General features: G+C 38.4%; 3 protein-coding genes across 3 annotated transcripts in view; 1 reads left to right on the plus strand and 2 right to left on the minus strand.

Annotated features, from left to right (window-relative positions):
* Positions 1-435: 435 nt before the first annotated feature.
* On the minus strand, positions 436-1,069 carry LOC141437958 (heat shock protein Hsp-16.1/Hsp-16.11-like). Its single transcript, XM_074101564.1, has one exon. The coding sequence runs from the start codon at positions 1,010-1,012 to the stop codon at positions 506-508; it is 507 nt and encodes a 168-aa protein (XP_073957665.1). The 5' UTR covers positions 1,013-1,069; the 3' UTR covers positions 436-505.
* A 3,658-nt stretch (positions 1,070-4,727) lies between these two features.
* LOC141438405 (uncharacterized) lies at positions 4,728-9,060 on the plus strand. The gene is made up of 4 exons (XM_074102269.1): positions 4,728-4,878; positions 5,588-5,687; positions 6,661-6,756; positions 7,812-9,060. Exons 1-4 carry the CDS (start codon positions 4,794-4,796, stop codon positions 7,945-7,947), a joined length of 417 nt encoding a protein of 138 aa, XP_073958370.1. The 5' UTR covers positions 4,728-4,793; the 3' UTR covers positions 7,948-9,060.
* Positions 8,360-13,836, minus strand: part of LOC141438404 (BOS complex subunit NOMO2) — a 28,429-nt gene continuing 22,952 nt past the window's right edge. Inside the window, exons 16-18 of the mRNA XM_074102268.1 lie at positions 13,286-13,391; positions 11,457-11,822; positions 8,360-10,286 (exon numbers count right to left, since the gene is read on the minus strand). Of these exons, the coding sequence (XP_073958369.1) occupies positions 10,050-10,286; positions 11,457-11,822; positions 13,286-13,391 (709 nt within the window). The 3' untranslated portion in view covers positions 8,360-10,049. The remainder of the gene's footprint in view (positions 10,287-11,456; positions 11,823-13,285; positions 13,392-13,836) is intronic.

Here is a 13,836-nt window from a genome sequence, read left to right on the forward strand (position 1 = left end):
AAGATATCCTAAGCAACAAAGTTGTTGTTGTCACTTCAACTTAGTTCAATATCTCAAAAACGGCTGAACCGATTTTGATAAAACATGTCTAAGAACTATTTCTAGAAAACCTATACTTTCAAATAAAAAAACTGCATTCAAATCGGTTCACTCGTTTAGGAGCTACGGTGCCACAGACAGACACACACAGACACGCATAGTGGTCAAACTTATAACACCGCTCTTTTTTCGTCGGGGGTTAAAAAAAGGTAAACAATCTTGAGTAGGTACCTATTCAAAGAAATCATAAAATAAACATAATTGTTACATATTTACTATTTTACTGATTTATTTTTCAAAATGTTTTCAATGAATAGACAAGTCATAATTTATCACAAAGAAATCAGAAGCAAAAGCGGTCAGGTCTCTTAATTTTAAAGAAATAAAATCAAAATCTAACTAAAACCAGTTTATTACATATCACAATAATTTGGAAACCTAAATTAAAACTAAACTAAAAATCTAATCAGTCCTTTTTGGCGTCTCCTTTCAACTCTTCCTTCTTCTTAATCTCTATGGTTCGTTCCTTCAAGGGTTCAGATCTGAAGGCAACCAAGAGTAACTTGCCCTTGTCGAAGTGGCACTCGACCCTCTCAGGGGGGAATCCATCTGGGAGGAGGAACCGCCTCTCAAAGTGGCTCCTGGTCCAGCCGTCTTCCCGCTTGATCTCCTTCTTCCCTTCCACCATGATTTCATTCCCAACTGTTTTCACTTGGATCTGCTCCGGAGAAAAGTTCTGGACATCCAAATGCACTTCCACTTTTTTCCCGTCGTCTTTGACTTCGGCGTCGGAGTAGATTCCTTGGATGCCATGCTCCTCCAAAGGCGCTGTCACTTCCCTGATGAACTTTAACGGGTCGCGGAAGAATGGATCTCTGGCTAAAAGCGCGAAAGGTTCTTCAAGCACCCTCGCCACAGGATCCCGATAGGTTAAATTCCTCAGATGACGCGCCCAATACGGCATAAGAGACATTTTTGACAATGTTTTTATTTTTCGTCGCTTGGTTACTCGCTTGACTTCTGATTTTCAACTGTTAAATTCCGCGCGCACCGCGTCTTTATATAGGAGCCGGAGTAGCGCTATCTTTTGGCGAGAAGCATGGAGACGTTTCACGAACATTCCAGCGAATTCTGTTGACCTATACAGGAGATTGATTATAGTGCCATCTTTTGGTGAGTAGTTGTACTACGTGCCAACTGCGTCTAGTAAAAAGCTACATACCATTATTTTTACTAGTTATGATCAAAAATTCAAAAACGAACCCATTCATCAATATTTTGATTTCTATTCACCTAATGTGAACTAATAATGGCATAAAAATAGTACTTAGGCAGTTAAATTGAACCATGACTCAGGAGTGACATCTATTGTTGAAAGCAAGAACTTTATACCATGACGTGACAACTGATATCAGCGCCATCTATTGCAGAGTAGCTGTCTATAAGTTTCTAGACGGCTCTAGAAACATGGATATAAAAGTTCACTGACACCAACCCTTGAAATTCATAGATAATAAATCTATACATATATCTTGAAATTACATTTAAAATAGGCATTGTATGTTTAAGATAAATATATTTGTAATACGTAGTGTGCATTATGAAATAGTACAAACAGTCTGATGCAATCTTTGTTGATTCTTAGAGAATAATGAAACATGGCTCACGTTTTTAAAATCATTGCAATATATTGTTATAACTCTTTATTAACAAATTACATTAAGAAACTGATGCATAAAGGCGAACTCATCCCATAAAGGGATCTCTTGCAGTTAAACGACAGGTCAGGAGATACAAGAGTAGAACATATCGCGGAAAGTTGGAACGTAATAATAATCAAAACCTAAATATAAAGACACATAAGATCATAAACGTAAATTCTTGCTAATAAATCTCAAAAAGTTATAAGTTCTCGGAAATTTCTGGAAATTTTCACAAGAAATATAGGAAATTTCAATTTAAGAAAACGGAAAGTTTCAATCCCCGTTCAAAATTGTGGGAAGTTTTCTTTGGCACGTCAGTAAATGATTCTCATTAGGTACTTTTGTAATTGTTTAAGATGGTGACTTGTGGATAAGTACAATACCATTAATAGTATAGGTGTGGTATAGGTCTACAAGTTTATTTATGTATGTATGTATGTAAATTCTTTATTGTGTACAAAAGAAAAGAAACAAAACAATTGACAAACTTTGAGATACTTGTACCAAGGCGGTATTATCCCTTTAAGGGATCTCTACCATATACCAGTCAACCATTGAGTAGATGAGAGGAGTAACCAGTTAGGGTCCGACAAAGAGTGAGTTTAAGAGTCAAAAATAGTTGAAGCTACTATACAGTCTTTTAAATAATATAATACATAAACTACAATATAAATAAATCAATAAACTACTAACTAACCATAATACCTACTTATATATTATACATGCGAATATAAAACAAAGGAAATGAATGTTCTCAAATGTTTATTAGAAGGTGTAAGCCACATCCTTCTCAAGCCCTCCCAGCAGAGGCGTCTTTACCTATAGTGCAGGGTGTTAGGGGCTTTTTATGTACTCAATGAACTATTTAAGACATCACCTAACTTTTGTCTACTAGTAGGCCTTATATAGTTTTGTAGTCACTCAAGTTATGTTACAAGCAGCAAACTTTTTTGTTACTGTTAGCAAATCTTTTTTTTTTCCAGTGTAGACGAAGCTCGGTCGCGCACGCTTACTTTTATGAAAGACTAACTTCTGCCCGCGACTGCGTCTGCTAAAAATTAGTTCATTGCAGGAATCAGTTCAGGGTTTAAGCGCAAAGAGGTTACAGACAGACAGACTAGTTCGCGTGGCAGAGATACAGTCGGTAAATTGAGAACTTTTGTAGAGTATTAAAGTCAGGATGAACTGATGAACTTTCTACTTTTTTTTACTTTTATCTGCCACTTACCTGATCTATAAATACGATCGATAATCATACCATTGACGTCCATCGATATATTGCTGACGCCGAGCCCGTTTGTTTGCCCGCTGTCATGCCGCGAAGGGCGAGCGAGCGTACACGAGAAGAGACCCGTACAAGTTTAAACCGGCCAAGAGCGTGTCGGACACGCCCAAAATAGGGTTCCGTAGCCATTACGAAAAAAATAAGTAATATTTTTCTAAGGATTTCGTATTTTATACGGAATCTTCCAAGTTTAGGTATATTTTATACCTTAGGCTGCTATTTACTCATAAACTACTAATAATTTTAAAGCAAACTTAGCCGTCATAGTTTTCCTTGAAAGTTTGATAAACTTACTACCATCCTGATTTTTTCAAATTTTTCTACTCACCGGTTTAGATTTAAGAGGGGGGGGACGCTCGATTTTTATGAAAATTTGCACTTTAAAGTTGAATATTTCGCAAACAAATCACTGAATCGAAAAATCGTCTTAGCAAGCAACCCCTAATGGTTTAAAAGACCTATCCAACGATACCCCACACTATAGGGTTGGATGAGAAAAAAAATCACCCCCACTTTACGTCCATGGGAGGTACCCTAAAAAAAATTATTTTTGAATTTTTTATTGTACCATTTTGTCGGCATAGTTTACTTATATATCCGTACAAAAATACAGCTTTCTAGCATTGATAGTCTCTAAACAAAGCCGCGGACGGACAGACAGACAGACATGGCGAAACTATAAGGGTTCCGTTTTTGCCATTTTGGCTCCGGAACCCTAATAAAATGACAATTTCTGATGGCAATTTTTGAAGGAGCGCCACTAGACCGGTAATAGGATCGTGTCAGGAACGGAATGTCAAGCGCATATGACAAGCGACGGCGACGGTTGGTTAGGAGACGTGCTGGTGCGCATAGTCTCATTCTTTTCAATACAAAGAATATGTTTGTGCCTTACACGTTGCTGTTACGGTCATGGTAGGATACGGTGTCATGAGTAGACCGAGTGTTGCCAGGCGTCCTGATTTGCGCGGGACGTCCCGATTTTCAGGCGATTTGGGCCATGTCCTGATGGATGTCTATACGCTTATTAATTCCAGCAAGTTTTACATTACTGTACAGTCGAGGGCGATATCTTTACAGTTTACTACCTTTGTCGCATTCACTTTGGTTGGTCTGGGACTGTCTAGAACACAATTTGACTACATTTGATTTTTGCCTAGAGCTTAAAGTGATCACTGCGTAAAGGGTCGTGTAACGTGTTAGTGTGGTGTGGTGGTGGTGATAGATGGGTTTGTGTGATTTGTGTGTGTTCTTACAGTGTGGAGGTGGAGGAACTGCATGAACACGCATATTTTGCATAAGCTTAGCAATCGTAAGTTCGCGGGTGAGCAAGGAAATTATTTTAGTTCATTCTATCTATCTATCCCATGAGCGCTAAATCATAGCGCCTTGTCCTCACTTTATTTTAAAAAAATAACATGCTGAAATACACCAGAAACTGCGTAAAATGCGTCAGTGTTTATCCCGGTATTCTTCCGCGAAAACATGTTTCCGTGAAACTTATTTTTAGTGTAAATTTCAAGATGAAACTTTTCCGCCAAAACGGACCCTGAAACCACTCATAATCTACAAATAGAACTGTTTAATCTAATAATTCAGTTACCGTTAACTAACCATAATAACAATATAATATTTAACCTAACACTTTGCAGTAGCGAGTGTTAACCGCGTCATAACTGGTATAAAATAAGGGAACAACTTCTTTGTCCGTCATTGTAAGTTGGTTTGAACTTGGTTAGTTCAGCTTCGAGGAAGAAATAATAAAAATGACGCGGAATTTGGCTTTCGTGGTAGCTGTGGCTTTGTTAAGTTTAGTTGTGTGCAAACCTCTGGATGATACAAAAGCTACGGGTAAGTGTGGTCAAGTGTCCAACAGTGAAACACATAAAATTCAAAATCTCATAAATCTTTTGTTTTGGCAGATAGAAGTCTGAATTTTTTACAGTACTTAGGTAATTTTATTGGGTTTCTGGTGACATATACAGTATTCTTTAGGAATGTGTAGTAAGTCATCAAAAAATAAAAAATAAAAAATGGGAAATGTTTCACTATGTCCATAGTGGTGTACAGAATGAAACATTACATTTTAACAATGAAACGTGAAAACTAATATAATCTGTTTCATAATTTTAAGACGTATTGTAAATGCACGAATATAGACAACAGTTTTAATTACTTTAACTTTAACTAACCTAACCCTACCAATTCTTGCAAGGCCGGCAACGCACCTGCAGTCCTAATGGTGCTGCGGATGTCTATGGGCGACGGTAATCACTTAACATCAGGTGTACCGTCTGCTATTACATATAATGCTCCTTCTACCAACTTGATAGAGTGCGTTTTAGTAATTTGTTGCACACTTATCTCAATTTTAGGGGGAGGTGTGGGTTGGTTCCTTTTTGCATAACTATGTCCTATATACCCACTAAATTTCATCCAAATCAATCCAGCCATTTTAGCGTGAAGCACTAACAAACATACACACACATACTCAATCGCCAATCAACGAACACCTTGTATATATAATAATAATTAATTAAATTACTTATTATTGTTGCAGATGAAAGGGTCCATCACCTGTGGAAGAGGTTTATTAACACTGCTCTGGCATCAGGCCAGTTCTATGAGAGTGGTTTATCAAAACTCAGAACGAAGAGAGAGTGAGTATGGTGGCGATTGAATCAAATTTGTGAACGGTCTAGTTATCATTTTAATAATGTTTTATCTGGTTTATTGTAATTACATTTGAAATTTACCACGAGCTTTGCGGTAAAGGAAAACATCGTGAGGAAACCTGAACAAACCTGCGAAGCAATTCAATGGTGTGTGTGAAGTTCCCAATCCGCATTGAGCCCGCGTGGGAACTATGGCCCAAGCCCTCTTGTTCTGAGAGGAGGCCTGTGCCCAGCAGTGGGACGTATATAGGCTGGGATGATGATTGTAATTAAAACTTGTGCACGAACATTCTGCGGCGAAAGTGATGTACAAACTGTACCGGTATTACATTTCAACCTAAAAAAACCGGCCAAGAGCGTGTCGGACACGCCTGAAATAGGGTTCCGTAGCCATTACGAAAAAATTAAGTAATATTTTTCTAAGGATTTCGTATTTTATACGGAATCTTCCAAGTTTAGGTATATTTTATACCTTAGTCTGCTATTTAAGAGTAAAACTACTAATAATTCTCAAGCAAACTTAGCCGTTATAGTTTTCCTTGAAAGTTTGATAAGTACTTACTACTATCTTGAATTTTTTCATAATTTTTTTTTACCCACCGGTTTAGATTTTAGAGGGGGGGACGCTCGATTTTAATGAAAATTTGCACTTTAAAGTTGAATATTTCGCAAAAAAATCAATGAATCGAAAAATCGTCTTAGCAAACCCCTAATGGTTTTAAAAGACCTATCCAACGATACCCCACACTATAGGGTTGGATGAGAAAAAAAAATCACCCCCACTTTACGTCTATGGGAGGAACCTAAGAATATTTTTTTTGAATTTTTTATTGTAACATAAACTATAAGGGTTCCGTTTTTGCCATTTTGGCTCCGGAACCCTAAAAAGACGGGAGTAGCATACTCGTTTCTTAAACCATTAATTTGGCTGACCGTAGCTAATCTAATTTCATTTCAGGGCAGGTGATGAGTGCGAAAAACTACAGCTGTGCAAGTTGCACGCCCGGTCGTCTTCAGGCAACTTCCTGGCCGCCTACGAACTATACTTTGTCAAGTGAGTTGTTTGAAAGCTCTTGAAAAACATCCTTACTAATTATATACATGCGACATCTTTGTCTGTTAACTCCTCACTCTCAAACCGCGGAACCGATTTAAGTGAATGATTATACACACAGCTACAATGAATTAAATGAATGGGTAAATGTCAAAATCCTGTTGTCATTATAGAACATGTTCTTGTGTGCGTGAATTCAACTCTGACCCTTCGGACACTGATACAATTTCCATATTAAATTTGTACAAATGCATTGCCAGTGCAATAGACGGCGCGCTGATTCATTCCTGATTCGTCATATTCCTAATTCGACACTTTCCTAACTGGTCATATTCCTGATTCGTCATATTCTTAACTTGGCATTGTACAGTCAAATGAAATTACGAACACGTGCTTACAGTCGGTTAGGTTAAGATCATTTTTTATGACCACCCAGAACCGATGTAATAAGTGCTCCGAATCGGTTCTGGTTCTGGGTGGTCATAAAAAAAAACCTTAACCTAACCGACTAAGATTTTGTCGAATAAAAACTTTGATCTGTTTCTGGCACTGTAATATGGTTCTTATCATTTACCACAGAGGATTTAAATATCATAATTAATTTTGCGCGGGCAAACCGCAAATGTACATGGTATGAAGAATCAGGAATATGACCAGTTAGGAAAGTGTCGAATTAGGAATATGACGAATCAGGAACAAATCGGCGCGCTCAAACCGCGTGGTTAGCCGTTTAGTGCATACGTAGCTCCACAGTGGACAGCCTACGTCTGATATAATAACCATGATGTATGTGGGCCAATCAACTATTTTACCGACACTTTGGGCGTCTCCTGCGTTACCAAAATTGTCTCTGGCGTTACCAAAAAGTCGTACTTCCAACAAGATATTACACGGTTTAATAGGTTGAACTTACGTAGGATGGCATGTATTCATGTACACTATATATTAAATTACAGAAAAATATGTTTACTTACAAAAATCTGCAATTTTTTGATAAATGTCGCGGACAGATTAGTGTCGGTAAAAAGTTGATTGACCCATATATTTGTTTCCAGTAAGGAGAACGCAAAGCTCTGGGACCACCATTCCCACGCGGACTGTGAGCGCCGCTTCGCCGGCTGCTACGGCGGCGCCGAGCCAACGCCCAAGAAAAAAACCTTCAGAAACGATTATGATGACTACAACTACTAAGCCAGCTGCACTCTGAAAATCTACTTGATACGACATGATACAACGTGGCCGTTAGTACTTAACCTTTTCGACGCCAACGACTCATATATACGTCCATTACTTCAATGCAAAAGCAACCTTCGTTGAATTGTGTTAGGGTTCAATTTCAGACATTGCGATGTAGAAGCCTGGCGTATGGGTGACGTCTTTTGTATTTGACGTGGCGGCGAAAAGGTTAAATATGACCATGAACCATGACTAAAAAAAGCGATTTTTTTTTACAAAAATAACGCAGCGTTTGTCGCATAAAACAACCTAGCGCTTGAGCTATACGCACATAATGCGATATCGCGTCGTGCTACTTAATAAAATAGTCGCTTATAATATGAATAGATTGTAGGTATTTATTAATTAGTGAGTATTAAAAAATCTATTTTCACAACTGTCCAATTTATTTCACATCTAAATTAAATAACATACCACCATAACATAAATGCATCTTCATAATTTAAAACAATACTTAAAACTGAAACCGGTAACCGTCGCATTCAGAATCGCCAATTAACCAATCAACTAATTAATGCACCCTAAACATGTACCAATTTTTAATTAAATTACAATTAATTCACGTCCCTCAGTGCGACCGTAATGTTTAATTTATTACATTCACTTAATAAAAATATAAAAAAACTTAAAATTAGAACTGAAACACGATTTATAAATTTACTTTCACTTGTGGCTAAAACCATTATAATTTATTCTAAATGAAGAGGTAAACAAAAACATGCAAACCAATGCATTCCGGTTTTTAATTCCACTATGAAAGAATAATAGATCTGGTAAAATTCGGATATAAATAAGATACAATGAAATCAATCTCATAACTTTTAGGTCTTTCCCATGCAAAGTTTCAAGTTCGTTAATACCTAACCAAAACATGTTTTTTAATGATTAATTTCACAAATGTTTAATTTGGTCAAACACACTTTAAATGCCGAACTGGAAATGTTTCAGGACTTTTATAACCTAACCTACAAGGGTTCTACACAATGGTTTTAAATTAAATCCTAAATTGTTCCCAATTTCAGAATAAAATGCATTTGGCCAAATGAGACATTTGTGAAACGAATAATTTGTAAAAAAAAAAGGCAAAATGAAAGGATGCCAAAGTTTCACTGACACATTACAAACCTTTATTTACACGATGCAAGAAATACGCGAGTTTTGTTACACTGATGGTTCGCGCATCAACATATTTATAACCGATCAATCAACGACGGCATTGTAGTAAACTTAGCATTATATTTCTTGCTCCTTGAAATAAAGTCTTACTTATGATGCAAGTGTGGAAACGTGCCCGAGTATAATTCAATACACGAGCAAAGCGAGTGTTACAAAGTTTTTCGACGCATTTCATAAATAAATAAGTATCAATTAAAATAAACCCTTAAAATTTTGTTTAAATTGTAAATATCAATGCCTAATTGTTTGGTATAAAAATTCGGTTTTATGCATTCAATAAATTCATAAGAACAGTAAATTTTAAAATTAAAGTTTAAAACTGATTTAGGTCTGCTATAAGCTAGCAAGAGCTATTCCGAAGTGAGACAAAAACGACACGAGTCGACCACGTCGTTTCACACTAGACTCGTCAGTCATCACTCGTTGGTGATCACTCATCCATCAGTCACTCGACAGCATCGAGCACATAGCCAATAGAGTAGAAAAATTGCTTTTAAATTCCGTCAAGCCACTGCGGTATTCATTGCATTGATTAGCCGACCCGAGTTCAAGTAATGACACAAGAGTTAGGCAACTCAGGCACTAATAATGTTATAAGTAAAAAATACGTAATAATTATCATCTGAAAACAACTGAAAAACATACCCAGAACGCGGCAGCAGAACACACACATACACATTTGTGTCCTATTTGCTCTCGTTGTGAAAAGCATACGGTTCCCACTGTCTTCAACGTTACATGAGGCTAGAGACTGCAATTTAGTTTTTTACCTCTTCTATTATATTGTTGGCCTGTGTATTAGCCACTCTATCGATTACTTGGTCGACGCTCACTAGTGACGACTCGTCAGTGACCACTCATCAGTGCTCACTCGTCAGCGATCACTGCTTCTTCTTCTTCCCGACAGCGTTGACGCTGCTAACCAGCTGGTCGATGTTAGCCAGGTCGGGCACGTCGGGGCGCGCGCGGGCGCCGGGCCTGGCGGGGCGCGGCGCGGCGCGGGGGGGGGCGAGGCGCGACACTATCGCGTCGCGGCGCCAGTACACCACCACCAGCGCCAGGAAGAGGGGGACCACTAACAGGGATGTTTGCCGGAGTTCTTGCTCTGATGACTTTACCTGGGGGCAATACATTTTTTTTTCACACCTCTCCTTCAGAAAAGTAACTTTTCCTCCCTGACGAGAGGGAGCAAAGTGCAACTTTTCTGTTTAAGGCTTTTCTAAGTGTTTTATTGCAAATGCCATTTTTTGAACTTGATAATTGTATAGTATAGCCACACCATTTTCTATGCTGGTTGTTCTTTAATATTTTTTTTTTTTTTTCAAGTTTCTTAATGCTCGGTGTGAAAAGTTGTATGAGCCACTCGGGAGCAAAATTATTTTCATCTTGGGCGTTAATACTTGAATCCCTCATTACGCTCAGGATTCTACTTTAGAATCCCTCGCTATGCTCAGGATTCTATTGTAGAATCCTTCGCTACATTCTGGATTCAATGTACGCCCTCGCCGTAAATACACCATTTTGCTCCCTTGTGACACAAATAACTATTTTAAAGTTGTGGTGCCCTAGCGCTTCGACCTATGGTTTCTCAAGTAGAGAATCTTTTGAAATTGAAGGAGTTTTTCAAACACACAAAGTTTTTTTTAAATAAACGGCTACTTACTTTTTTTGGTAGGATTAGTAGCAACAATTTTTTGTACGCAATCTGTCAAATTTCATAAGACCGTCAGGTTGAGCAACCTAGATTTTTTTACACTATGCAGACTATTTTCATTGCAAAAATACTTGTGTTACCTCTTTGGTGGTCCAATTAAAAAAAAATCTAAAACAATGCAATAAAGAATTTTCATACACTTTTCCTGCTCTAGAGCAGGGTTACTCAAAGTGGGGTACGGGAACCCCTAGGGGTTCGCTATTCGACGGTAGGAGGTTCGCGACAAGGTTTACGTGACTCCAAAAACCACCAGGCTGCAAGACTAGCAAGATGATTAAGATTAGTTTTTGGAGTCTTTTAGTATTTGTTATTTTTAGTTTCTCCTACAGTCAATTTTATTACTTTCTTTGGGGGGGCGGGGGGGTTTCGCTGTCGTCTAGAAACTTTAACAGGGGTACGTGGAGCCATATGTTTGAGAAACCCTGCTCTAGAGCAGAAAAGTCCAGCTTTGTGCTGGGTATTTAGTGCCGTTATGATGAAATTAAAGCATAGTTGGAAGAAAATATATTTTTTTATAAGTGGACAACTTTTTTTGGAAATAGTCTGGTGGACGATCCTAGTCTATTCAACTCACCTTAGGCAAAAACTCCAAGTTGAAAGCTTTGAAACGCCCATCCGAATTGAAATACACCGCGATCTCGCCGTAGCTATGCGTAGCCTTAGACAGGGTCGATTCCAACTGTACCACATAAGTCTTATTATCCGCTGGTAATCTTGGCAGCACGTACATGAGTCCAGGGTTCAGCGTCTGACTGTACCCGGCGCTGTCCAGCTTGGTGGCGAATATAGGCGTGTCAGGGGATGTTTCTAGCGCTAGAGTGAGACGTAGAGTCTTGTAATGGTCGATGTTTGGAGTGTGGACTAACACATTCGCGTCGGTGATCTGGTGCGGCTGGATCGCTATTAGCTGGACGTTTGTTATGTCCTTGTTGTTCTTTACCTGTAGTTAAGAGATTTGGAGTTAGATACTTAAGGGAACAGTAGGCTTTAATGGCAGCCTTTAATAAGCCGTGGTGGCCTAGTGGTTCGACCTATCGCCTCTCAAGCAGAGGGTAGTGGGTTCAAACCCCGGCTCGCACCTCTGAGTTTTTCGAAATTCATGTGCGGAGTTACATTTGAAATTTACCACGAGCTTTACGGTGAAGGAAAACATCGTTAGGAAACCTGCACAAACCTGCGAAGCGATTCAATGGTGCGTGCGAATTTCCCAATCCGCACTGGGCCCGCGTGGGAACTATGGCCCAAGCCCTCTTGTTCTGAGAGGAGGCCTGTGCCCAGCAGTGGGACGTATATAGGCTGGGAGGATGAAGTGTACCGAATTTATTGAAAAGTCGCTGCTCTTCCGCTTTGTAGGATTAGTTGAAACTACTGTACATGTGTTTTTGGGTGTACTGCCGTTTCGGCAAAATATTTTTCGCCTAATTTCACTTCCCAAAAAACTTATCGCAGTAGTTTCATTTCCCAAACGAATCTTTAGCATATTAACATTTCGCATTTTATTCATTTGGTCAAATTATCATTTGGCATAATTTTACTTTGTCAAGTTTTATTACGACAAACGTTTATTAAGCAAACGTTTCCTTTTGGCTAATATTATATTCCAAAAAAAATGTTGGTTCAAAATGACACTGCACACCACAGAAACCAACTGCTACCAGAAAAGTAGGTTAGGTAAGCCGTGGTGGCCTAGTGGTTTGGCCTATCGCCTCTGAAGCAGAAGATCGTGGGTTCAAACCCCGGCTCGCACCTCTGATTTTTTCGAAATTCATGTGCGGAACATTTGAAATTTACCACGAGCTTTACGGTGAAGGAAAACATCGTGAGGAAACCTGCACAAACCTGCGAAGCAATTCAATGGTGTGTGTGAAGTTCCCAATCCGCACTGGGCCCGCGTGGGAACTACGGCCCAAGCCCTCTCATTCTGAGAGGAGGCCTGTGCCCAGTAGTGGGACGTACATATATTGGCTGGGATGATGATGATGAGGTTAGTTAGAACTGCGTCCCTCACAGAAACGAACTACCAGTAAAGTAAGTTATTATGCCATGCAATATTTTGGGAAGAGTGCTTTATGCCAAACGATACATTTGACTAAAATTAAATAATACTTGGTAATAATATGAAATATGACTAAGTAATTATTTTTGAAACAATAATTTGCCAAAAAAAATACTAACTGTAAAATTGCGATAAGTTGTTTTATCAAATGATTTTTTGCCAAATGATAATTTGACTAAAATATTTTGGGATGTGATACTTTGGGAAAAGTTTTTGGCCCATACATTAATAATCCGTTACGTACGTTAGAATCCTATTTTGACAGGTTAAGTTAAGATTTGCATCAAGGCGCGAAGTCTAACGACGCAGAACAGCATTTGATCAGGATTTAATAACATTTGACTCACTTCAATAGTGGGCGGGGCTTTGGCTAGCTTCAGTCCTGCCAGTTCAGACGTTGACGACTCCTTGAGTTGTAAGGTGTACACACAGCCTGGCAGAAGACCGCGGATCCTGGAATAAATTGTTAAAAAAATATTTTTCACTTCTCACGCTCGTAAAGGTCGTGTTTATGCTGTATCTAGGTGACATAAAATTACTTTTTCAAAATCAAGGTAATCAGGTGTCAAAAGCCACAAACAAAAAAGTTTCTATATATTTTTTAAATATTTTTTAATTTATATAAAACTAAAAATCAATCAAATCAACCATAATAAATCAGTAAAATTAAAATAATGGAATTATTATAATAATGCATAAAAAATAAAAGGTACATAGAAAGTGAATCATTGTTTCCACTGTTGCTATTTCATTTCCTCGCCGTCGAAGTGAAAAGCAGAGTAAAACTCGAGCATTAAACCCATTTTCCCCTCGACGTGTCTATCCACCCTCGTCGTACCGGCTCGTTTTATGCTCTTTTTGTACAATCTACTATTTCAGATCAAAATGAGTAGTGATC

Source organism: Choristoneura fumiferana, chromosome 18 (assembly GCF_025370935.1).
Source record: "Choristoneura fumiferana chromosome 18, NRCan_CFum_1, whole genome shotgun sequence".
NCBI lineage: Eukaryota > Metazoa > Arthropoda > Insecta > Lepidoptera > Tortricidae > Choristoneura > Choristoneura fumiferana.